Source organism: Lupinus angustifolius, chromosome LG04, assembly GCF_001865875.1.
Source record: "Lupinus angustifolius cultivar Tanjil chromosome LG04, LupAngTanjil_v1.0, whole genome shotgun sequence".
In the NCBI taxonomy this organism is placed as follows: Eukaryota; Viridiplantae; Streptophyta; class Magnoliopsida; order Fabales; family Fabaceae; genus Lupinus; species Lupinus angustifolius.
The window spans coordinates 11,132,122-11,159,734 of record NC_032012.1 but is presented as its reverse complement, the minus strand read 5'-3'; the positions used below and the strand labels follow the sequence as shown (position 1 = coordinate 11,159,734).

Here is a 27,613-nt window from a genome sequence, read left to right as displayed (position 1 = left end):
TGTTGGAACAAGCTTTAGGTTCTCAAGACATGTATGATTAGAACTTTATGTCAGATCAACAAAAGGGCTTGAAATCTGCATTAACTGAGGTTATGTCACGTGCAAATCACAGAAACCGTGTGTTGCTCATCTAGAAAAACTTCATCAAATGTTTTAAGGATAAGGAGCTAAGAGGTGTGGTCTGGGAATTAGCTAAATGCAAAATAGTTAGTGAATTTAACACTCGAATCGGAAATTGAAGGGTGTGAATGTAATGATATTGTCTTATCTAAACAATCTTGACTTTAGCTCATAGGTGAAGGCATTTTATAGTCATTGGCTTAAAGTAGACAACATTACCAACAACATGTATAAAATATGGAATGCAAGGATTGTTGAGTATAGAGATAAACCAATTTCAACCATGTTAGAGGAGTTGAGATGCTACATCATGAGGAGAATGGGACAACACAAGATGGCCATGAGGAATTGGAAAGGCATGTTGCTACTTGTCCAACAAAGAAGATTGGAGAAAATCAAAGTGGAAAGTTGTAAATGAGCTCCAACATGGACTGAAGATATTGATAGTCAAACATATGAGGTAAAACATAGGTCAACCAAGTTGCGGGTAAGTTTGAAAAACCAAACTTACACTTGTCAAAATGGCAACTCACTGGTTTGCCTTGTGAAGATGTTCTAGCAGCAATTGCTTTTAACAATGATAGTCTTGAAGATTGTGTGCATAATTGGCTAACTATGGATGCTTTTAATGTAACATATTCATATGTCATTAACCCAGTTAGTAGTGATGAATTTTGGGTTAGCACAAATCCAAAACCCAAACCTATTCCAACAAAGCTGAAAAGGCCAATTGATAGGCCTAAGAAACATAGAAAGAGAGACTTCAATTCAGAATATATACATGTTTCACTAAAACTACAATGGTCGTGGAAGGCAACTTGTCCAAAATGCAATGAACAAGGACATTATGATAAAACTTGCAAGAGTCCAGGTATGCCAAGAAAGAAGGGTAAGAAACATAAAAGAGTGGTCCCTGAAAACAGCAGCAGCCTAACTTCAAACTCAAGTAATCTATACTAGTATCTACTATCTATATGTTATTTATATTGTTATCTATAATATATGCTAAATTTGTGTACACTAGTTGTAGGAGAGTCAGGTTGGTTCATCCAGAACTGAACCTGGAATTCCAACTCATGTTAGATACCCAGTAATATTGGTAAGAACATCTTCCTGGACAGTTAATTACATTTTCATTTTCCCTGGCTAAAATAGTATATACATTTTGTTTCAGTTTGAGGATAACAACACGATGGAGTTACCTCAAGTCCAACCATCAATAGCTAATCCAACCTCAAGTACATTGGAACCACCTTAATCCATCCAAAAGCATTAGGTCTAAGTTCAAGTCAAACCAAGAAAACAACCTTCAAAGTTCAAGCCACCAAGAACTAATTCAAAGAATGCTAAGAAGAGATGATGGTTATGACAGAAGTTGGAAAATTTATAGTCATGTAGTGTTTTGATGTTTTTATTGTAATGCACTTGTTCAAAGGATGCTATGTATGTTTTTGACTTGATTGTTAGGAAGTTTCACTTTGTAATGCTAAGCAGTGATGTTTTGATGTTTTTAACAATAAATCATGCAATGATACTTTGTAGTGCATTGACTATTAAATGTAACAGAGCCATTTTGTATTGATATTTTGTAGTAAAGTGACTATTAAATGCAACATAGCCATAGTGTGGTAACTATTGATATTTTTGACTTGATATTTTGTTCATTTTCTGATAAAATGGAGTCATTACATAATAAAACAGAACTAAAGTATGTAGTACTCAAAGTATGCAGAACAATAATTCAGAACCATAACTTCATTTCGTTGATAATACAAAACTTACATAACCATAACTTCAAAACTAACATTGTGCCTTTTGATTATATCACCATAACATACATAAAAAACACAACATTTCTTTCCTCATAACCTCAACTACTTGAAAAAACAAATCAAACAACTACTAACAACAGATAACAGACTAAACATAGTTGCTACAACTATATCTTTTCTGGACCATATCACATGTTCTTTCATGATCATTTGAATTTCTTTTAGATTAGCTTGTAAATCATCAATGTTTGTAGCATGATTGATCCCATTTTCTTCCTTCATGACTTGATTTCTTTTCCAATCTTCAACCCACATAAAAAAACTTCTTACAATATTTGTTTTCTTCGTGTAAAACAATCAAAATGTAAAAATAATTACATTGTCCCAAATTCAAATGTCATAAAATTATATGCATAAACTGGAAAATAAAAAAATAACAGTGTCAACCTTGAAAGAAAGACATCTATGGAACTATTTCTTTGGGTTGTGCATGATCTTTCACATATATATATAACAACAACCCTTCTGCAATGACACAATGGAGGATGAAATTTTATTTCCACAGAGCTAACATCACTATAACTTTGATGAGAGGTGCAACAGGAACTGACATCACTATAGTTTTCATGTTATATGTAAGAGGGTGACAAAATTATGTTGTTAGGGTTTATGGTATAGGAATTTGAGGGCAATTTCCAATCTTTTCGACCCTCTATGTTATAAGGAAGACTATGGAAGCAAAACAACTTCATTTTGCTTAATATATTAAAAAAAGCAATATGTCAAACGACATCGTTTTGCATAATAAAAAATTTAGTAAAAAAATTATTAAAATTTTTATTTTTTTATTAAATAATAATACTTTTTAAAAACATCGTCATTTTATAAGGGGAAAAATAAAAAAAAACTTTCAGTTGATGACATGACAACTTGTACACATAGGATTATCCAACAGAGGTCACGTTAGCACTTAATGTGTCACGGGAGCAAATTTGTTACAGTTAACGGAGCCGAGATGAGGAAGGATTAACGTGACTCGACGTTAATTTGTTGGGGATGAAAATGTCACTTAAAGTTTTTTAGGGATTAAATTGGTACCCATGAAAAAGATGAGGGACCAAAATGGGTAATTACTCTAATTAAAATAAAAAGTATACTACTCCAACCTTCATTACACTATGTATATCTTTTTCTTTTACTTTGTTTATATTCTTTTTATCTTGTTTACATCTTTTATTGAATTTAGTGGTGAAACACCCTACAAATATCATTACATATGTGTTACAAAGAAAAATATATATTTTTTGTTAAGTAAATGGGAGCAACAAATCACACAAATAGAAAACTCCAATAGAGTTAACATTTTTGTCAAATGTTCAATCAAAAGGCACAAAAATAATTAAGTTTTATCTCATCCGAAACATAAAAAAAGTAGGAAATTAAAAATTCATTGATAACATAGGAAATCCACGGGTACCCATTATACCAGCATGTACCCATAAATAACTACAAAAACCCGTACGCGGTACTTGTTCGCTATCGGTCTCTCGCCAGTATTTAGCCTTGGACGGAATTTACCGCCCGATTGGGGCTGCATTCCCAAACAACCCGACTCGCCGACAGCGCCTCGTGGTGCGACAGGGTCCGGGCACGACGGGGCTCTCACCCTCTCCGTATCCATATAAGTAAGGATGAGTATGGATGATAGTCTCATATTTCAAAATGAGTAATGGATAGCGAGTAGCTACTACTCGTGCTCACCCATACCTATTGTCATCCCTATAGGCTAGAAATGTAGACACAAATTTTAGAATCATATGATTTTTGTTTAAGTTGAAGTATGACATAGTTATAGAGTGTATATTTAGCAAAAGATAACTGAACCATACATTACTTATAAGGATTGAAGATCGTACCATACCACTACTTGCTAGATTTAAATATCTTGTCTCATTCATATAACATGATGAGGAAATTGATAAATATGTAAATGATAGAAATTCAAGTGAGTAGATGAAATGGTGGAGAATTTAGGTGTCATATGAGATAGAAGCATAAAATGTCTAATGTTATATGAGACTAAATGTTTGGCAATAAGATATCAACAAGCAAATAAACTTCATATATATATATAGATGAAACTATTGCGTTCGATGAGTTGACACACTAGACAAATTCAAACAAATAATATTATTAATTGAGTATAATATCTATAACTCTCAATGTAAGATTTATACATACTACACACATATTCACCCTTTATTTGTATTATTTTCCTGAAAAGTCGATGATAATGAAACATGAATAGTGAATGATGCACTGCCAATATATAAAACTCATATACTATTAGCAATACATTCTTTTCTCTTATTTATTAAATAAAAAAGAATTATTAATTGTGTTGGAAGGTTAAAAAACAATTAAAAAGAAATGATGATATAGTTGATATATATCAGTGTACATACATGTACTTTTAGTTTAAAGGCTTATATACTTAATATATCATCTATTATTTATTTATATTTTTTATTTTAAAGTTAATAATAATAATTAAATATGAATGATAAATGATACAATAGTTATATAAAAAATTCTTACATTTTTAATGCCTACATTTTTTCTCGCATATAATATGTTATACAATGAAAGGAGTTAGTGAAATATGAAAGTTGGGCCTACCCAATGAGCCCACTTTCTGTTAAGAAGAATATATCCCCTGCAACCAAAACCACGAACTTCCTTTGCAACTGTTCTTCTTTTCACTACTACCTCGGACATATCAAAAATTAATGTCCGAAAACGAAAAACTTAGTTCAATTTGAAACAAAGTCATAGAAATGTCACTGTCGTTTTCTTCAACTTCTGTGTCGTTTTCCAAATCTTCGTTCACAAGACCAATCCATCTTCGTAACCGAATCAATGTAAGTTCAGTTTAGTAACTATGCTCAATCCATAGTGTTTTTTTTTTCTTAACATGAAATTCAATTGTTTCAGGTTGCATCTAAGAGTTTGAATGTTGGAGGTGATAGCTTATGTCAAAGATTTCGTGTATTGAAACTGTGGATACTTGAGAGGTTCAATTTTGAACCAATAATGCAGTTTAAGAGATCAACAAATCACGTCAACAATAATTTGGGATCAGAGTTATCAAATGAAATAGGATCGTTGTTTTCTGATGGTTAGTTACTAGTCACTATTTATCTTTATCTTTTAGGCTTGCATGTGATTGTTGAAAAAAAAACTTGAAAATGTTTCTGATACTAGAGATGAGTTTTGGAGGGGAAAGAAAGGAAACTGGAGGCTTCCGAGATATCTCACAAGTATATTTTATGGCTCTGGAGTATTCTCTTTCCTTTTCTTCCGCTCCAAAACTCAACTCGCAAACTCACTAATAAAGAGATCATCCTTTGAAGTGAGAATGACACTTATAAGAGAATGAAGAGCGGAATTACAATCATTGATTCAAAATATTAAATGCATTTTATATTTCCAAATATTTATGAAATATTGAATTTATTTACTTGAGGATTTGTGATAGGGTACAAGTATAACACAACTCCTTCAGTAAAAGGAAGAAAGTGATCATTTCCAAAACTATTTTTACTCAGTTTTCAATTTCATTATAATTTTTTCCTACAGAAAAGGTTACTTCCATGGAGTCTTCATCTGTGCTGAAAACAAGTTCCTCGAGCTTTTTTGTGGATGATAGTAGAGGACCCTCGCTTTCGATTATTGTCATTGGAGCTACTGGTGAGCTGGCTAGGAGCAAGATTTTTCCAGCTTTGTTTGCTCTGTACTACAGTGGCTTCCTTCCGGAGGTGCAACGGCTTTTTGTTGTAATTTTTGTATTTCACTTTAGAGGTCCCTACATGCATTTCATAAACCCCATTTCATATGTTGATACTCAATACAAATGTCCTAAAATTGGAATAACATATCAAGAGTTCCAGTTCATAGTGAACCATTGCCGTTTTTATTATTGAAGTATTTAAATTTGCATTGCTATGTTTGCAGAATGTAGCCATTTTTGGGTATTCAAGGAAGAATATGACTGACGAAGACCTGCGATCCATTATAGCTTCAACATTAACATGCCGAGTTGATCATCAGTATGTTTTTCTTATCACTTCTGAACTCATCACCTTCCTTGTTCTGCCCATTCATGGACAAAACCTTTAGTATTGAATCTTACATACTGTAGCTTGGGAAAGTGCTTGCTAGGCCATGGCTTGTGGAAATTTTCTCCAACTCGTAGAACATAAAATCTCCTGTAAATTTATTTATACATGTGAACATTTACATGTGTCTAGTTAACCAATTCCAAAGGTGCAAAAAAATTAGTTCATTTCATTTGAAACAGAACGTTATACGTTTTTCTGGCTTGTCCCACATTGGGTGACATAGCAAACTTGATGTGGTGCTTAAGCCATGAAACTCTCCCACCTAATAGTCTTTTTGGTTGGACTCTCCTCATTTACTTGAGTCCTAACAATTTGTGTTTTCATCGAGAGTTGTGCCACGAAAAGAGCTACCTATAGGCTGGATTAAGGTATATTACCGAATACTGATAGGTGAGTGAAAAGCCGCCAAAAGAGAAAGGACTAGTCTTTTTGGTTGGACTCTCCTCATTTGCTTAAGTCCTAACAATTGGTGTTTTCATCGAGAGTTGTGCCACAAAAAGGGCTACCTATAGGCTGGATTAAGGTATATTATCGAATACTGATAGGTGAGTGAAAAGCCGCCAAAAGAGAAAGGGCTACCATCAGGTCAGTGTCGATACAGAGAAAGTCGTCGTGGACGTCGGCCCTTAAAAGAGGGCGGCAATGTTAGGAGTCCTACATTGGGTAGCATAGCAAATTCGGTAGGGTACTTAAGCCATGAGGCCTAATAGACTAGTCTTTTGGGTTGGACTCTCATGTGCTTAAGTCCTAACATATTGAAAGAAAATGTCTGATTGCATACATGTTTGTCCTGTGCTAAGCCAATATTATATGATATTCTGAGTTTTTTAATGTGAACTATAAAACTTTCAGACAGAATTGTGGAGACAAAATACATGCTTTCCTTGGTAGAACATATTACATTAATGGAGGCTATGACAATATATCTGGGATATCCTTGCTGAATGCCCAAATGGAGCAGATCGAGGTAACTCTGAACAAATCTCACCAGTATATATGAAAGTTCTTTTCTTCTCAAATAGGTTCCTTAAACTGTGTTTCATAAGTTGCATTTCCTTTGGTATTTGATTCTATTACAGCTTATTATCTACCTCAGGGAAGATCCAAAGCCAACCGGATATTCTACCTTTCTGTGCCACAAGAAGCACTTTTGGACGTTGCATCATGTCTTGCTCGTGGTGCTCAGACCCAAAAAGGATGGAATCGCATAATAATTGAGAAGCCGTTTGGCTTTGATGCACTCTCTTCCCATAGGCTGACACAATCTCTTCTCTTGAAGTTTGAGGAAAAGCAAATATACAGGTGTTTATACCCTCCTCCCCCTTCTCACCCAATACAGATTGATGAACCACTTGATTAAAAAAAATAATGCTACACAAATTTACGATTCATGTCAATCTGTTGTCAGGATTGATCATCTTCTGGGAAGGAATCTCATTGAAAATCTCACAGTTTTGAGGTTTGCAAATCTAGTGTTTGAGCCACTTTGGAGCCGTAATTACATTGATAATATACAGGTCAGCCTTGTTTTATCAGATTAGCGTGCCTTAGTTTCTAGATTTAGTGAAAATCCACATCACTTATGCAATTTGATGTTTGTAATCGACTTGTTTAATTGAACTATTGTAGGTCATATTGTCAGAAGATTTGGCCGTGCATCCGGGAAGGTTAGCATAGTGTCTGTTGTCATTTGAGTAAATATAATGCAATGCATCATTATGTACTGAATATGTGTGTAAAGAACCTTTTCCTCCACAAATCATATGATACCGGCTTAGTCTTTTGTCACGCATGCAGGTATTTTAGTGGCTATGAAATTATCCGGGATATTATTCACAGTCACGTGCTCCAAACAATTGCATTGCTTGCCATGGAACCACCCATAAGCCTTGATGGAGAAGATATTCGGAATGAAAAGGTACACATACAGATTATAAACGCTAATGTGCCAAGTGGTATTAGACTGTTGATAACAAACTTCTTTTCAGGTCAAGGTTCTGAGGTCGATTCGCGAATTAAAGCCTAAAGATGTCATTCTTGGCAAGTATAAAGGAAGTAGTGGACAGAAGGTTGATGTGAGCTTAAATGGTTTGGCACCTACTTATTTCGCCGCTGCACTCTATATTGATAATGCACGATGGGATGGCGTGCCATTTTTGGTTAAGACAGGATTGGGCCTCATGAATCACAAGTAAGAATCATTCTCTTTTGTGTCACACACACACAAACATTGAGTTCCGGTTTTTACTCTTTAGATTCCATAGCATGACTATACCTGTTCCAGTAATTTCTACTTATCACGGTGAATTTTAGGTTCTTCTAGCCAGAGATTGTTTTGAGCTTGAAACTATAATGAAATTTGCTATATAATATTCTCAATAACCTGTCCCGAAAATGGGGGAAATGATTGTAGAAGATATTAGTTATTATTTCAAGGTTAGTCTAGGAAGCCGAATAGGACAACGAGTTTGCTTCCTTCCTTCCTTGCCCACAGGTCTTAACTTATACGATGAGCAGAATTTAGGACATATAAGAGTTTCCTTTGGATATGTTTCCGTGCAAGAACTTATTTGCAACTATAATTTATGGGATTATGTAGAATAGGTCTGTAAAGTTAGTGTTCTAGATGTCTTTTTCTCACCCAGGTTAAAAAATATAATGCAGGATGGAGATACGGATTCAATTCCGTCATGTTCCAGGAAACGTTTACCATGAGAAAATCGGGCATAATTTTGATCGTGCCACAAATGAGCTCATTCTTCGTGATGTTCCTGATGAAGCTATTCTAGTGAGAGTTAACAATAAGGTTCCGGGATTGGGGTTAAAGCTTGACTCTTCAGAGTTAAATTTGCTTTACAAGGACAAGTAAGCTCTTAAATTTTGGATTATGCATTTATATGCAGTAATTTTATTCTTACATCCTCAATAGTTAACATTTATCCTTTTATTGAAAGTACTATGCTGTTACTCAGTTAACAATAGGATGAACATACATAACTAATGTCTTACGAGTTATGAGCCTATTATGTACATCTAATTTGAACATCAAGATCATATTTTTCTACTTTCACATTTATTCATTATTTTTCTCTCACACATTTTAACCTCCCGAAAAACAGCAACATATTCGGTGTCACGGGATACGATGTCTTATGACCGATGTTCATAAACATTGTTGAAATTTTGTACACTGGTTTAAAATTTCGGGTGTATCATTTATTTGCCTATTGCTTGTTACATTGAAGGTACAACATGGAGGTACCGGATTCATATGAGCATCTTCTACTTGATGTCATAGATGGAGATAACCACCTTTTTATGAGAAGTGATGAACTTGCAGCTGCATGGAACATTCTAACTCCAATTTTGAATGAAATGGACAAGGATAATATATCACTAGAGCTTTATGAGCTCGGCAGTCGTGGTCCGGTTGGAGCATACTATCTCTCTGCAAAAAATGGTGTCCGGTGGGTGGAGGACTAGCACTTCCCTCCTTATTTCTTCCCATAACTTGTTACTGTGTTTGTATTATTTTGCCTCACTCATAAGGAGTTACTAAGAGCTTTGTAATAAGTTAAGTTTAAAAGAAACTTTAACTAGTAAACTAGCATCTAAAGTTTTTATTCTCTTGTATTTTGAGAAGGAAAATCACATCTTTTTTTCCTCTCACCAATGAGGTGGTAGAATCAAAGCATAAGTATGTAGAAAACAAGTTAGAATAAGCTCTAAAGAGATGATAGAAAAATATACATCTGCTTGTGTAAATATCATTATTCTATTGATATTTGCCTATATTGCTATGAGTACCATCTTTTAATTTGTAATCAGTTAATTAGAGTGGAGAAAATTTTAAGTGGCTTTTGAGAGGAGAAAGGAATAAATGAATAAAAGGAAATAAAAAAAAAATAGAATATAAAAGAAGCAATGTGTTGAACCATGTCTTATTAGAAAATAGAATATACGTTTGTTTTTTGGTACTACTAAGGATATCTTTTCACCTTTTTGGTTAAGGAATTAATCTCTTTTGGGGTTTGTGGTTGTCCCTCCTAACAAGTGTCGCTTCCAAAAATTGAACCCTTGATTTTGGTATCTAGTGAGTTTTACCTCACTAGATGAATGCTTTGTTGATATATTATATGTGTGTTTGTTACTGATGTTAAGCAAATATTATTCTTATTAGAAGAGCAAAATGGAAATAATTGAAATGTTGACGTTTGTGAATATAAGTTTCGATGTTAAGCTTCATCTTAAAACTAATACTTACTTCTCAATGTGATCTGTTCACCTAAGTCTTATGGTTTAGGCTATAACGGTGAGTTGTGTTCGCCTTTCATACTCTTGTGAATTTTTATTTCAAAACCAATTGGTTATGAAAAGAGCAACCTAGTAAGTGTTTAAATTTTTTCTATGACAATGAGGTAGACGATGTACGACTTTTTCCCCAAACACATCACACATGAAACATCCCCACACCCATTGCATTATAGGGACCACAACAAACAAGATGAGTTGGTGGTGCATGCATCCATACATACCTACATTATGATCATGAATACATACAAATCTGATTCAATTTCCCTCATTAAAGTCTGAGTGGTTCTGGTCCTCACATTATGCTATATTTAAGGCTGCAATATCATGGTAGACTTGTGACTTTTGTTATGTCATTTTGTAGATTGTGGTATCATGGTTTCAAATAATAAGACAGTAACAAAATGATACATTTCTATCAGAACTGTGATTCAACATGGTGGGTACTATATGATTCAAAAGCCCTTCAAATGAAACATGTTTTGGTCTGAATTAGAGGTATGATATCTTTTACATGGGAGATCATTATGATTTTCAAGGTAGATAGGACCACTATGAAAACCTATATTTTATGTAGATGTATTTTCATTAACTCAAACTCAAAACCGTTACCAACGAGACATTAATCTAGTGATGCAAGACCACACTTGGATTACAAATAGACTAAAAAGTAAAACGTTTGATTTCTGTAAGTAACAGTTTTAGGATGGACGAAAAAAATTATGACTAATGATTTAACTTTGTAACACGATTTATGTGATAAACAATTGTTTGAGTCAAGTCATCATAGCAGACATGTTTTATATTTTTATCTTAAAATAGTTAGAGAATTGGAAATTGTCTTTGGTTCACTAGCACTCACACTAGAAATTGGTCCACTATGAGAATAATAATAGTTACAGGAAATTTTATTCTTTGCTTTTTACTAAAATCCAAATTGCTTCATCAATTGCATACATATATTCTAGTTAGCACAAAAATAAATAAAACCCAAGTTGCAATTAAATTAATAAATTGTTTATCGTAGTTATATTAAGAATATGATTTCAATCATGTGAAGATATTGTGTTGTTCGAGTAGAGACATACATAATTATCTAAGCATTGAGTTTTGCCTAGTAATTGTTTATTATGGGTTCTTATGTCAATATATGGTGACCTACCCAAACTATATGGATGTCATAGAATAAGAGAAAGAAAAATAATGCATACACCCAAAGTGGAAGAGTTTGTCACAATGTTATTATATGATTAATCATTCATATTTAATCATCATTCATTCTTAAATATACATAATATAACTGAATTGATGAATGAATATTGTACTAATCTTATATAAATCTTTACACCAATAATACATAAATATTGCACTCATAAAACAATAGTGATGACTTAAAAGCACGTATATGAGTATTTACTTAACAACATTTAGGACATTAATGAAGATTTCCCTATTTCCTAAAAGGAAAGGGAAAATGGTGGAACTGGTGTTTTTGGTTTTTTTTTCCTTCAATAAAAAACAAGTGGAAATAGAGAAAAATGTTTAGTGTATCAGTTTTTATAAACTTTTATTTCATCATTATTATTATTGACTTGACTCTTTAAGAAAAATAATACAATAATTAATAATGTGTTAATTATATATAAATTTTTATACTAACATATCATAGATATTACACTTTATATTTAAAAAATCCTATTTCGTGTTAGACATGCTTATAAATGTAGACAATTTACTAAAATTCTAAAAAAACAAAGAGAAAAAATGTAAGTACTGTATGAGTTTTATACAGTGTTATTGTATCATTCATATTTTATTATCATTGGCTTTTCAAAATAAATAATACCAACAAAAACATGTCAATATCATTATTAATAATAACTATACAATATTTTCTCCACTTATTTTCCATTTTCTATCATACCAAACAACTAAATAATTATCACATTTCTATTCATTTTCTCCTCTTAATTTTTCTTTTTTCAAACTTTTCTTTTATAAACCAAAGATACTCTAAATCTTGACAAAGCTATGTTTTATTTCAACTAGTATATCTTTAGTGAAATTACCGTCCTACCCTTACTTTTGTTTTAATTATATTAAGCACGAGGGGTGTTCTTATCAAATCACACGGTATTGACCTCTCTTATGTGGAGTCAATTAACACGCATTTGGCTCATTCAATTAACTCACTCAGCAATTTCCATAACTTTGTATGTTGACTATAGCAAAGTCCTCTAACACTATTAGTCGGTTATGAACTTGTTGAAGCCTATTTTTAGGAGAACATGTTCTCAATCAATTGATAGTCGAAATGTAACACCCCAATTTTGACATGCGACATCATAAACTCGTGAATATATTGAGTGTGTCACCTACAAGTTTAAACACTCATGCAATTAACGCACATATGAAGTTTTGAACTCATGACCTCATAGACAAATAGTCATTTTATAGAATATTTAATGATCGTGATTTGAAATTATTTTTTAATAAAATAAATTTAAAAATTAAGAAAAAGAATTCTACATCATATTGGAGTCCTTGACTTTGTAGCTAGTATAGGAGATGAGTTCTACTCATTTTTAGGTTCAATCCTTGTTCATATGTTACTCCTGTCACTTTTGCTCTCTCTTTTATACGTCATCAACTAGGTCATTCACTAGTACATCATAGGTTCATTCACCAATACATCATATATTGGTATATGTATATGGCTATAGAAATTAAGATTTCCATACACTTTTATATCTTTTGTTTGTAAATAATTATTATGCACTATTTTTTTGTTTCTAATTTCTTGCGAAAACTTTACTTGTTAGTAAAATTGTTACTTATATAAATATAATATTAAATTAATAGGAGCCTAATAAGGAAACCACTTCCATGAGATTCACGGTAATAGCAATATGCATATTAATCCATTTCAATAATTGAAAGAAATTGTCATCAAAATATAAATTGATTGGGAAAAGGAGAATAAGTTAATTTAAGAGTTAAAATAGGACAATAAAAAAACATTTGTATATAGAAAAACTAAAATTATATAATAATAATATGAGAGCTAAAATTAAAAAAAATGACTAAGAATTATATAATAATAATATGACTAAGAATTTTTAATTATTAGTATTTTAAAATCATCTTTATGAGGATCAATTTGACGAAGGGATGAAATTTAGTAGATAATTAAGAAGAAAAAATAGTTTATAATAATTACTTGTAAAAGACAAAAAAAAGTTTAAGAAGTTTTGTTAAGTATTCCGAAAAAACAATATAAAAGAGTGAGTTAGAAGTTATTAATATTTTCATATCCTCTTCCTCCTCCCCTTGTATATATTATAGTGAACTAGCTAGCTCCTTAGTCTTATATTAATCTATATATATATATATATATGAGATATTAATAAATAAGTATTATGGAAGGGGAAAGAAGGAAGAGAAAAATAGAGAATGAAGAAGAAAATGAGCAAGAGAATATGGAGAAGTTCTTTGCTTTAATAAAGAGCACAAAAGATGTAAGAGATCTTCTCTATAAAGAGAAAATAGATAAGAAGGTTGATGATGAGAAAGCAAAGGGTACTTGGATTCCAAAGTTTCAAGTAGAAGATTTCATTGATTATGGAGAATTTGGAAGAAGCAATAATATTACAACAACTCCATCACATGCAAGTTCTTCAGAGAAAGAGAAAGAGAAAGAGAAAGAGAAAAGGGTTATCATAGAGAATGAACATTTGCAAGAAGTAGAAGCAACTACTGCAGAAGCAGCTCAAAATGAAGTTAAAGAAAAAGCTGAAAGTGATTATTTAGACTTAAATCTTTCTTTATAATAATATTAATACCATGTTATGGATTATATTAATAATTAATCTATTTTCCCTGCTATTTCTGTTTTCTAGATTTACAATATATAAATTTGTATGATGGAAGGGGAAATCAATTTGTGGTGACATTTTTGTCATGTGATTATTACAAGCATTTGATGAAGGATTAATTATGATTTGGGTTTGAGTTTTGGTTTTAGTTCTTAAAATTGTTTTTTATTTGATTTTGTTCCTTGAATATCAAAAAATTGATTATAGCCTATGTTTTTTAGTTAATAATGTCATATCAATATCACGATTAGTATTAACGATATCGCTGGGCTTCAAATTTTTGGAATATTTGAAGTGGAAGATTGCTAGAAAAATAAAACCATAATTGGATTAATTTGTATGAATTAGGAACATTTTTAATCCTTTGATGAATTACTGAAAAATTTTAAAATCACATAAAATGCTTTTAAAAAGACTCCTCTACATTGAGGTTGAGAGTAAGGTGAATATCCTCTTAATTATTTAAAATTTATTAAGATTACTACTGACTAAATAATTTATTAACGATGCTACATCAATTTTATCAATACTATATATAAAATCAAAACATATTATAATTTTCATTTACCTATTTTGCCCTTATAATTAATAATTATTACAATATTTTTCCATACAATAAAAAATATAAATGAAGGTTAGAGGAAGTTACATCCACTAAATATATCAAACTACCAATGCATTTTTAATAATATCACAATTCATTTTTTATATTTTTATCAAAAAATTATAATATCATGTACGAAAAAAGTAATATAATTCTGTAAAATGAAATACATAAAAATTAAATATTTAATACTAAAAAAAAATGTTGGTCGGAAGACACATAGTGACAATTAGCATCATGCTAGTGATTATAAACTAAAAAGTAACTTATTCAATAATGATTAACTCCAAAAATACTTCAATATATGGCTCAAAGGGAAAACAAGTTATTATTATATCTACTTTAACTAATGTAGATATTAAATTTAACACATTATTTTGGTAGGTGATTAGTAACTAATGTGTCACATGCGCAATAATGCTGGTAGTAACTAGGGGAGTTTCTCATTGAATTTCATTTGGTTTAAAGTTAAAACCATTATTCAATCTGAACATGAAAAATAAGTTTGGTGTACATGTTGGATTGAATTGATTCCAATGAGTGTTGGCAGACAGGGTCATCTTAAGCTCATATCTTTAGAGAAGGGAATTCGGTGGCAGACTTTCTGGCTAAGCTCAGCCTTGAATCTCTTAAGACTTCTAGAATTTGGGACTCTCCTCCTGCATAAATTCTGTCTCTCTTGGAGTTAGATATTGTCTCTTTAACTTAGTTTTCTTTCCGTTTTTTTTATGTTTTTATTTCAGAAGCACCAAAAAAACAGGGTCATCCTTGTGCTTTGCATAGTCCACATTTTTTGTTGTAAGCTTATAGAAATGTAGTTTATTTGTCCATTTTACTATGTCTATTTCCTCATCATACATGCATAAGTTTTCTATTTGGCAATGTAGGTAGTTTGCACACCTAATGTAAGAAAAAAATCCATAATGTAATTTATGTCTAAAAAAATATGATATAATATGATCAATTCAACTTCATATAATATAAAAAAAATTATTTTTCCATTCAATTTCTTTATTTAATTACTTTTTATTTTGTTTTCCTAATTTTTTATTTTTAATTGCATGCATGTGTCCATTTTTTATGTGCCAATATTTTGTGTGTCATCTAACTGAACTAACAATTTGTGTCACTCATGTGCCATGAATTTATGATTGGTCAGAAAAATACTTAATAATTAAATTTTAACTTAAATTATTTTTTTTGACCAATCATAAATTTATGACACATAGAGTGATACAAACTATGAAATGCGCATCCTGAGCTAGACGACCCATTTTGCTATCATTAATTGTAATATTGAATCTCATTCAAATTAATCAAATTAAAAACAGTTTGAAGCACTTATCCCTATATTACTTTTGCCATTTAGAATAATTTAGCAACTCAAATATATTATATCATAAGTCAAAACATGGATAATATACACAACATTTCTCAATACATAAGTCACTCCATAGGAAATTAGGAGTGTAAATATGATGAGAGTAAAATATCATTAGAAAAACATAATTATTATTTCAATTTCAAAATGAAATATAATATCATAGTGTGCTGTTCATTTTGAGTTGAACCAATTGTGAATGTGAGATTTGAAATCGAACGAATTCAAAGAAAGAAATAGATTGTTATCAATTATTTAGTTCAATTTAAGCTATTTGGAATGTATTCAATTGGATGTGAAATAAATTAATTAATGAAGGAGTACTGAAGCAGCTGGCCAAAAATAATTATAGAGTTTGAATTAGTCTTACTATCACATCTATTGTTCTAAATTTTCTTTCACTTCATATATCATTTGTTTTTATTAATCAAAAAATAAAACATGAGTTAGATTAATTTTATATTTTTATAACAATAAAATGTACATATTGTGTTACATATTTTGAGACAGGTATTATCATAGTGATTATTTGAATTTGTATTATTGGTATCAATCACAATAATCATTTCGTGTTAGAGTATTTTAATAAAGGGTTGATAAATTAAATCACATATCAGTTAAATTACATATTTTATAATAAATAATAAATTTATAAATATAAATAATATTATTTTTTCTATTATTAAAATGGTTTAATAGTTAATATATTACAAATAATTATTAATTTCAAGGTTTAAATCTTTAACGTGCTATCTTAAAAAATGTTTATTTTTCATGAGCAAATCAGATTTTCCGATTTGATCTCATTTAATTTTATATATCTAATATAATTGAGTAAAATGATTAATTCACCAACCAAACTTTAGAATATTACAGGCTAGTTCACACCACTAGTTTATTCATGAGTCAAAATGAGTAGAATCAAAATGGTTTACGGCTTTCAATTCCATTAAGGGACAAGCATCATAAATTCTTTTGTCCAACTTATATAAACAATAATCATTCCTGTTTTAGAAATATCTTGGAAAATAGACACATTCAATTTATCTACACACTTTAATCTTTTTGTACGTGTCAATTTCAAAAGTCATGCAAATATTGATTACTCTTTTATTAATTATACTCTTATTTTCATTCTTGTTGAGAAAGAGATAATTAAAGTAAAGTAAAATAGGGAGAGAAATTGAAAAGAGTATAAATGGAAAAACAATGACAATTTTTTTAAAAACAAATAATCAATCATTTCCTTAGTTTGTATAAAATAATTTAGTACTCCAGATATTAATTTCTGCTTCTCTGGGGAGAATAATACGACTTACTAAATTATTTCTCACGCTTATTTTTATTTCTAATTATATAAGCTTTCTGGTATAAAAAAAAGAAAATATTTCAACTTAGTTAAATGTGAATAATTAGCTCTAGCTATAATAGAAACTGGAGTAGTGCATCTTACATATCACTCTCAAATAGTAGTATTTAAAAAATAAGATGAGTTGATATGTATGTAAATGTGTGTATGTTAAACTTTTTTTTTATACAAAGTATGTCAATTCCTAAACAGAAATGTTTGGTAGACGTTCTAATAAAGCTAATACTATATATCAGGATTTGCACAGTTAGCACTACTTGTTGGATTTCTTTAGTATGATTGTGATTATAGGGAATCTAATCAGATAAAAGTAATGATGCATTCTAAGTTGTGAAGTGGTATTTTGTTGGTTTCTATGCTAACTAAATATATATCGTTGGATAAAAAGTTTGGATATTAGTAAATGTTTGATTAAATTAGAAAATTGTGTTACTCGTCTACAACTTTTGAATATGAGTTTTATTAAATATGGAAGTCGTCGAATAGGGAGAAGACTTCTCAATGTTCCTAGAAGTCATGGAGTGAACTCACGACTTTTCAATGTTGACGAATATGTTAGTTTATTAAATTTCATAGAAGTCTCTCTTTGGGTTCACTACTTCTAAATGTTTAAAAAATACCTCATAGAAGTCTCTATGTGTTCATGACTTGCAAGTGTTTAAAAAACACCTCCTAAAAGTCTCTCTAGGTTTACAACTTCTAACTACTCTGCACACATTCAATGAAGTCTTCATCCACTTTCATGACTACTTAGTGTTAAAAAACATCACGTAGAAGTCAGATTGGAGTATCACGACTTCTAACTACTCTGCATATAAAACAATGCCCGTAAGTCGATAATAGTCAACTCGACTTCTATACATTTTTTGTATTTTACATAAAAGTCTTAAACTACATTCATAACTTTTACAAAAGCTATTATTTCCCAGAGGAATCGGTAGTCAATAACAAAATGGACGGATATAATTAGTGTAATTAATCAAAAGGTTAACAATGCAGTTTGCTTCGATATGAACTAATTTTCATTTCGCAAGTTAGAATACACCGAAAGTAATTCCTATATAAATAATTGACTATAAGTTAGTGTTGTAAATAAAATTATTCTATGAGTGGAAGGCATGGGTGATGTACTTCTTTGAACACATGGGACCAAGCTCGGAAGCCTAGAAATCACATTGCTCCTAGTTGACGCAAAATTCCATTGTTTTCCTAATTAATGATGAGCTGAATTGAAAAGTGAGAGATGAAATAAGGTAAAACTAACTTTAAAGGTAATGTTATTGCGAATGGGAGACTTAGAGTCATGAAATAGACTTATAAAATATCTCTAAAGTCTTTATTTCCTTTCATTCATTTCCAAAATTCAATTCACAAATGAATCAAAACATTAGTTATCCCTTTCATTTATTTTAAGAGCATGAGCTGAATATCTCCCTCATAAGTAAAGCTCCAACTTTTTTTTTTTTTGCTAGTAAGGTGAAGCTACAATTTGATGGAACACTAGAAAAGAAAAGATATATGTAGATTACTAAATACAGTTACTACTCAAACTAAAATTATCCATACATTAGTTAAAGTAAAATAATATACATGATACGAAGTGAATATTCAGTACTAAACAGAGTTAGTCCAATTGGACAATGCCTTTCAAGATTCACATAAATTGTATATGGTTTGTTGGTACAGCAGAATATTGTTGCACAGTATTGACCACATGGAATCAAATAAAAGACATAAGAATAAATAGAAGAGAAGAAATAAGAGAATTTGTAACGGTGTTCAGCCAATTGTGCCTACGTCCCTGAGAGCGCTAAGCGGCTATCAAGATATTATTAGAGAATAAAGATTACAAACTCTAGCACACCCATGAGTCTACCTGCCCATAGGGTGTTTCTATTTGGTGCTTATATCTGGTGCATATTATAATAAGGGACTTAAGTCCAATATATAACATTGATACTCTACTCTATTCTAATTCTAGGCAATGTGAGACTTCATATAATAACATATTTCAAACATTCTCAACAAGGTTAAATGACAAAGTTTAATTTCTAGGAGTAATATTTGTTTAGAGAGAAAACTACATACATGAAAAGAGATTAGTTCATTACTTGACAAATGCCAAAATATTATACTTGAAGTATCATCTTTATGACACTTTAGCATATAGATTCGGGAAATTTCTCTTAGACTTACCTATTATGTTAATTGTCGGATTTTACCTTTTAGTGTGTTATGTAGGCCAAAACCAGGGGAATCAATGCAAAAAGTCAAGTTTATGAACAAGAGCAGCAGTGGAAATCACATATGCATGAGTTGTGCTCAACACAATCACTATGCTGAGTGAAATTGGGAAAAAAAAAATTGGTGTAGCTTTTGTTCTTGATTCGCCAAGTGAATCACATGCACGCAACGAAATTGGGTAATTTCTCCCAGCACAACTGATTAGGTGAAAGGCCGAGGCTCAGCCAGGCAAAGCGTCACACCCATCAAAATTCTTGCGCTAGGCGAATCGCATGAAAATGAGACTCTTTAAAGTGGGGCCAAATTAGGCATTTTAGATATACATTCAAGGACAACACATTCCACTCGAAACTTCTTAAGTTCCTAGGGTAGTTAGCTCGAATTAAGGTATAGAAGCAAGGGAAAAGGTTAGAGGAGTTAATTTATGCTTATTGAGAAAGTAATTTCTTCTCTTATGAGCTTGATTTCTCTTTTTATATTTTTGTATTTAGTTACCATGATAATGTCTATTTAAACCTCTACCTTGTTGAGATTGGATGTAATATTTACTTGATGAATACATTGTAATTTGAATTAATACCAATTCATTATGTATTGATTCTTATGAGTTATTTTTTCTGCTTAGTGCTTACTTTGAGGTTAACACTCTTTTGTATGATTTTGTAATTGTGAATGCATGGAGAAGTTCTCGTTCTAAATAAAATAACTCATCATATTAGTATAATTGATAGACATAGACTTACCAATTGGTCACATTTTGCATGATGTTGTTATAGTTATTAAACATATAGCTATTTAATGATTTATAATTCTCAAATTTATTAACATAATTGCTAGATATAGAGGCGTATTAACAGTTCATAAATCTTCATCTTGTTTATGTAGTTACTAGACATTAAGCTATATTAACGAGCTACTAATATGATCAAGACTACCATTGAGATCATATTATCTGTGAAAGAATCATAGTTGGTGGATAAGTATTATTGAATCAAATGTATATGAATAGTAAACGGTAAAGTTCAATGCCAACATTTTTATTCCAATAGCTTATCAAATTATTTAGTTAGTTCATAGTATAATCCAACCAATCAAATTTATTCCAAAGTCAACTTAGAATAACAATCTTTGATTAAAATACTAGTACCAACAAGTTCTTGTAGATTCGACAATTTTTTATATTTGTTTATGACAATTCAATTTAATAATTTAATTAATCAATTGAACGATAAGCATTACTCATATGGTAAAATAATACCATTTATTAACACCAACACATTACTATAATTAAAATTAAACTTTATAGTAATATTTCATTATATGTTTAAATATCATTAAACTAATATAACATAATTCCAATTATTCAGTTATTCGAGTGGAAATAATCATATATCAAAAGCAATGCAAATGATAACACTAATAAAACTTTATACCATAGAACAATTAAAAAAAATTACATTTTGAAAACTAGTACGACTTTGTCAAAAAATTATAAGAACAAAAAAAAAGAGTCATGGTAGTGTGTTGCGTATACATCTTGGTATTACACTACTATGTATATCATCCCATCCTATGAGTAAGAAATTAATTTTTTTTAGATGTGACATTGTTTTTATCAATAAATATCGCTCACATGAATATGAATTGAACCATTAACTTTTTGGTCATATCTAATTGAGCCTTACATGACTAACCTAATGCTTTGATGGTAGTTTAAAATATTCATTCTAAAATGTAAGAAAAAACTAAATGGATTGGGCCAATTGTATGGGCCTGGCCCACTTGAGTGTAGGTAGCACTGAATGGGAAGAAGAATCTCTAAGATCTGTTTGGTTATGCTCTTTTTCTTCTTTACAGTAACAATCTTTCAGAAGATCCCAAATTCTCACATCAATGGATTTCAATCAGGTAATGTTTTATAGGTTTCTATTTCACTTATTCCTATTCTTTCATTTTCATTATCATTAGATCTTTGATTTTCCTCTTTATGAATCCCTTTATTTCTGATAATTCATATTTTTTTAATGTTGTTTTTATGATTCAGTACCTATTACTTTTATTCTGACTTTTTATTTGTGAGAGTAGTTTCTAGAAATGGATTATTTCAATAATAGATTGTATGCATAACTGATTATTGTTTGGAGTTATGCATAATTGATTATTGTAGAATCAATTTTACATATGGATATGTTTGCATCACCATGGTTTTAAGATAACCTAATTTGTTTAGGTTGTATACGAAAATTACAATTAGATAGTTAATTACAAAATGTGTAGGAAGTTATTTCTTTAGATTAATAATTTTTAGTTGTTAGTTAATTCTGCAAGGATGAATTGAGAAAAATGAGATCGGTTTTCGAAATAGCTAAATAGCTTTTTTTCAAATAGGCTTGAAATTTCCAGTTTTTCTAAAAATTGTGTTTTCATACTTTAATCAAAATTACTGGACATGGCAAATTGAACCCAAAACAGCTCTTTTTTTTGTTTTTTTTCCTATCTGAAAAAGCGTTTCAACCGAGCTTTAATTGATCTAATATTACTTTAGTTGCAGCCTGTAGGTGAAAATTACGCCAATCCGAAGACTTGCTTCTTTCATGTTCTCTTCAAGGTTTAGTTTCTCTAATTGTGCCATTTCAATAACTTTTTCTATAAGTCTTATTTTTCTCCGTCTTATAAGCAATGTTTTTTTGTGTCGGGCAGGCTGCAGCTTTGGCATTTTACATCCTCTTTGCCCTCTTCATTGATAATTTTGTTATCATTTTTGTGGTGACTGTACTTCTTGCAGCTCTTGACTTTTGGGTAGTCAAGAATGTGAGTGGGAGAATTTTAGTTGGTTTGCGGTGGTGGAATGAAATAAATGACGAGGGTGAGAGTGTTTGGAAATTCGAATCTCTTGATCAAGAGGTAGGAATTACAGGTTCTGATCAGTGGCAATTTGATGTTGTAATCTTATTTTTGGAACAATTTCTCTATCATATAATGTTTCTGCCAAGTTTCATAAACCTTAAGGTTGCAGTTGAAATGCATTTATGATACTTACATCTTATATATGCTGTTTGATTTTCCTCCAGTCATTGGCTCGGATAAACAAGAAAGATTCATGGCTTTTCTGGTGGACTCTTTACCTCACGGTAAGAAAGCATTGATTGGTTACAACATGTGAAGATATTCCATTATTTAATGCCCTTTAGTAATTTGTTGGAAATTAACTAAGTGGGATAATACATCAAATATTTTGTCCAGATCAGGCCGATTCCGATGATTAATGGATTGTTTGATGTAAATACTAAATAGCTTTTGATGTCCAAAATAGTGACTAATAAAATGAGAAAATAGGTGGTGCGTTGACAGTGTGCTAGTTTTTTACACTGTCGATACATCATCCACCATTCAAGTCTTAATATGGTCATCGACTTTTAAATAAAAGTAATACAAATGAATGATGTGTTGGCAGTGTAAAACGCTTAACACCGTCATTGCACATCCATTAGCTCATTTTACATTTTGGATCTGGATGGGAAATTCTTTGTTAATTGACATGGCCAAGTTTTGTCTCTGCTTATAGTTTAAGTGTACGAGTACCCTCTCTGATAAAGCAGCATTGAAAATGATTTTTTTGTGTATTCATATATAGGCAATTGCATGGATTATTCTGGCAATATTCTCTCTCATAAGGCTTCAAGCTGATTACCTCCTTGTCGTAGGAGTTTGTTTGACCCTCAGTATTGCAAATATTGTTGGTTTTACCAGATGCCAAAAAGGTATGTTAGTTTTTCTTCATGTTCTTAAATTTGTATACCAGATACCAAATATTGTTGGTTTGACCCTCAACATGGCGTTACCTAATCACTTAATCATGTTTTGTTATGGTTGGGTATGTTATCTAGGTCAAATGTAAAGTCGATGTCACTATACATGTGTAGGATTCTATGTTTATCAATGCTTTAAACTCCGTTATTGTAAATGTTGCTTACAACCCAATGATCAGGCCTTCTTAGATGAGCATGGTGATTTCATAAAAATCATAAGGATGCCCTCAATTTATTGGCCTCAAATTGAATATATTCCTGTTACTGCCATTGTCAAAATAAGTTTAAATCATTATACTGATAACACTTAGGAGTTTCTCTAAGCTATTTCACCACACATCTTGAGTCTAGTAGTTCTACTTCATCTATAGTGATCTGTGTGTAAAGTTAGCAAGTAAAAGTCTATTAATCCTTAGATTATTAGCGTATTAAGATTTTAACGTATTTTCCATTTACTTAAGTGTAGATACATCATTACTTGCTCACTCTACATATAAAGCTAACTTTAGAGTACCTTTTTCCACAAGGCTTCCTTTTCATCCTTACATGAATGTTCTGTTTCATCTGGTAGTGCTTTACATGTTATTAAATGGACGAAATTGCAATTTATAACACTGCTTACTTGTCTTATACTTTCAGATGCTAAGAAGCAGATTCAACAATATGCGTCTCAGACGATTGCGTCGCGGTTCTCATCTACCTTACAGTCTGCATTCAGTGTTGTATGACTTCCTATTGAACCTGGCAACTTGATAGTGTTTAAGAGACTGCAAATGCAAAATTTTGTACCTTGTAATGATGCCTTCTATAAGAATGTGATAATTGAATTACATAGTAAAATAATTTCCTCGTTTTCTGATGTAAATCTTTTTATTTTTTTTAGCATTGTAGGTCTAAATAATTACATTATTATTATTCTCTATTGACTCTACATATCTTTGTTGCTGATATCATGATATTTATACATGTTAATTGGTGGGTTATGGCTTATGGGTATATGAATTATGTTGTAGCATCATATGATTAATTCACTGACCAAAGTGTTTGTAAAACAAAAAAATCAAATGCTTGAGTGAAACGTTACTTTAATCCTTAAAAAAGCAATTTTTAGAAATGTTTTTGGCAACAATGATTAATGTAAAATCTGAAACTATTAAACATCTGAAAAGTGATTCTAGCTGATCTTCCCTTGCTAATAAGTTATGTTTTGTCATAAGCTAAAATGTTTAGTTTCTCCATATTTTACATAATAAAAGCATTTATATAAATAACAACTCTAGCGAAATGCAATTAATCTCAATGCTACAAAATCCAAAAATGATTAAGTAATCTTATATTATCAGATAAAGAATAAGTCATTTTCATGCCCCCAAATTGTTTGGGGCAAATTAGGTGAAGCTCTATATAAGTGTTTTATCAACCATGAGAGCTACATTAATATGAAGATTAGCACATCCTAACATTTTTTTTAGAAAAATATGTAGAGTGTATGCATTGTCAATGTAAAGGTTTATACACAGTCATTAGCTTATTTACAATTCAATTAGAATACTTATTTTAAAGAGTCAATGATGATTAGATATGAATGATAGATGATACAATGACAATGTATAAAATTCATATAATGTCACCGTATATGTTTTTTCTTTCTGAATCATTTACATACATAGTTGTAATAGTTTTTACACAATTCTTAAAGTATAAGTAACACAAAACAATTGAAAGATGGATGCATTATTAATATTTAGCCAAGAGCATTTAAACTAGGTCAAACTATTTTTTGCTTATTCCAATAGCGTTTGGCTGTATGTTCTCTCATCTTCTCTAAGCAATTGCCTGAAGAACTCTTCCACATCCACTTGAAATTTTAGGAGAGGTTTTACTACCCCATTTACAAATAAGATATTTATTGGAGTCAGAGATCTTCATCCATATGTTAAGTGAAAGAATCATATAAGAGAAAGAGAGTTTGATACCATATTTTTGACCCAAAACCTTAAGACATTAGGTCTATGGGTTCATCCACTTTTATGCTCTTTAACTCATCCATTTTTGCACAATGTGAGATTTTTTCATTCATATTTGGAATACCCAACATCTTCATCTCAAGTGAGTTACTCTCCTTCGAGTATTAGATAAACCATAACTCAACTCTCCATCTACTTGCATTGCCGTTGGCTTATTATCAATTAAACATGCCGACTTCACCTCTCGCGATGAAGACTTTCGATACAAGGATCTCACATGGATCTATCTTTCACTTGTCGCTTCAATACCCGATTGAGCCGTCAAAACTCTGATACCACTTCTTGTGAGATCTTCATCTATGGACTATACCATTCTTCCATGGGCTAAGTAAAAGATGTATATAAGTGGGTTTGTCACCATATCTTTGACCCAAGACCTTAAAGTATTGAGTGTATAATTTCATTCACTTATATGCTCTTTAACTATCAATTTCTATAGAATGTGAGACCTCATCGTTCACAGTCGGAATATCTAACATCTTTCATTCAAGTGTGAGTTACTCTCTTCGAGTATTGGATACACTAAAACTCATCTTTCCATCTACTTGCATTATCGATAGCTTATACTAAATATAGCTTTTTTAAACACAATAATACACAATTTAAACATAATTCTATTTTACAACATTTAATCAATCAGGGATTGTGAATTGTAATAAAACTTGAATGTTCAAAGAAAAAACTTGAATGTTCTTAATTAATGAAGTACATGTGAAATATGGCAATAAATTAGTGTGTAAGTTAAGATATTCATAATTAACATTGATGAGTTTAATGTCTTGATTCTTTCTATTGTATTGAAATTATTCTTTGCGTTGTATTCATAAAAATAGTCTATTATAAGTACATGTGTCACAATATGGTAATATTTATTTTAGTAAAAATATCAGTTAATTCCACTTATAATAAGATAATAGAAAGATTTTCTTTTAAACATCTAGTTGTACTAAAAAAATTAGCCTTTTATGAATATATATATATAGAATAAATTTATTTATACCCAAATTTGTTACACTCAATCTCAACCTCCTAAATGTATTAAAGTGGGGGAATACTTTAAAATTTTATAAAAGAGTAGATAGTAAGACTGATTTTAAAAACGTACTTACAAAATGTCATGAGATTTTGAGTACATTATTTTCTATACTTTTTTTGGTGAATACATTCTTTTGTATAATTAATTTCATTCTTGAATAGTGTGAAGCCTTTCCTTTACCAATGTTTGTCTCCACACAGAATTTTTTTTCACAATTTTGGAATGTTGTTCATGATCTTTATGTGACTTCCTCTAATTCTCTTTGTTATGGTTTCTTTTATCTAAAAATAAGGCATTCAATATGTTCCTCTATTTCAATATTATCTATTAAAAATTTGTCTAATACATATGATGAAAAAGATAATTAATCCATGGGTTTAACTTGATAAGATTTTATTAAAGTTTCATTAGGTCAATATATTACAAAGTAAACTTTAGATATACAATACTGGTTAAATATTATTACACAATAGTTTAAATATTATTACACAATGCTTATAACTATTATCCATCTTGGAATCATTTGGTGAATTGGATTAAAACCATGAGGACATTTTTCCAAATGATGCAGTGATACGTTTATATGCTCAAATTAAAGAGAATATCGGTTTTGAAGATCCAAATCCGATAAATTTAAACTGAAAATTAATTATACAATTAAAGCATTTGATAATGCACACCAAAAACTGAATAAGTGACAATAATGCTTAAGTAACATCTAGTCATCTACCATTGTCCTTAATTAATAGCATTAAGAAGAAGAAATAAACATTTTTATAAAGTTGAATGTTCTCTTCTTATATAAAAGAGCAAAATAAGCTACTACATGTCTTATTGAAAAATGGGTCACTCCAAAAATGTAAAGATTGTATCGATTCATATTA

At 30.6% G+C, this 27,613-nt stretch overlaps 3 protein-coding genes across 4 annotated transcripts; all 3 read left to right on the top strand.

Annotated features, from left to right (window-relative positions):
- On the top strand, positions 4,621-9,708 carry LOC109345846 (glucose-6-phosphate 1-dehydrogenase 4, chloroplastic). The gene is made up of 12 exons (XM_019585078.1): positions 4,621-4,813; positions 4,887-5,070; positions 5,532-5,710; positions 5,907-6,001; positions 6,926-7,040; positions 7,170-7,375; positions 7,482-7,590; positions 7,703-7,740; positions 7,871-7,991; positions 8,062-8,264; positions 8,738-8,938; positions 9,319-9,708. The coding sequence occupies exons 1-12, from the start codon at positions 4,730-4,732 to the stop codon at positions 9,554-9,556; spliced, it is 1,773 nt and encodes a 590-aa protein (XP_019440623.1). The 5' UTR covers positions 4,621-4,729; the 3' UTR covers positions 9,557-9,708.
- LOC109344838 lies at positions 13,747-14,398 on the top strand. The gene has a single exon (XM_019583580.1). It carries the CDS (start codon positions 13,804-13,806, stop codon positions 14,212-14,214), a length of 411 nt encoding a protein of 136 aa, XP_019439125.1. The 5' UTR covers positions 13,747-13,803; the 3' UTR covers positions 14,215-14,398.
- Positions 21,646-24,654, top strand: LOC109345845 (Golgi apparatus membrane protein-like protein ECHIDNA). Of its 2 annotated transcripts, none has more exons than XM_019585077.1 (6): positions 21,646-21,765; positions 22,409-22,465; positions 22,558-22,761; positions 22,929-22,988; positions 23,492-23,618; positions 24,306-24,654. In XM_019585077.1, the coding sequence occupies exons 1-6, from the start codon at positions 21,751-21,753 to the stop codon at positions 24,392-24,394; spliced, it is 552 nt and encodes a 183-aa protein (XP_019440622.1). In that variant the 5' UTR covers positions 21,646-21,750; the 3' UTR covers positions 24,395-24,654. The 2 variants fall into 2 exon arrangements, with proteins under 2 accessions (XP_019440622.1, XP_019440621.1); XM_019585076.1 differs by having other exon boundaries at positions 21,669-21,765; positions 22,403-22,465.

Excerpts from the sequence above, each read along its gene's own strand:
- LOC109345846 (XM_019585078.1), top strand. The coding sequence starts at position 4,730 with ATGTCACTGTCGTTTTCTTCAACTTCTGTGTCGTTTTCCAAATCTTCG. Across the intron at positions 4,814-4,886 it reads ATCTTCGTAACCGAATCAAT|GTTGCATCTAAGAGTTTGAA; the intron begins GTAAGTTCAGTT and ends CAATTGTTTCAG. Across the intron at positions 7,741-7,870 it reads TTGGCCGTGCATCCGGGAAG|GTATTTTAGTGGCTATGAAA; the intron begins GTTAGCATAGTG and ends TCACGCATGCAG.
- LOC109344838 (XM_019583580.1), top strand. The coding sequence starts at position 13,804 with ATGGAAGGGGAAAGAAGGAAGAGAAAAATAGAGAATGAAGAAGAAAAT.
- LOC109345845 (XM_019585076.1), top strand. Across the intron at positions 22,466-22,557 it reads TCTTTCATGTTCTCTTCAAG|GCTGCAGCTTTGGCATTTTA; the intron begins GTTTAGTTTCTC and ends TGTGTCGGGCAG. Across the intron at positions 22,762-22,928 it reads TCGAATCTCTTGATCAAGAG|TCATTGGCTCGGATAAACAA; the intron begins GTAGGAATTACA and ends ATTTTCCTCCAG.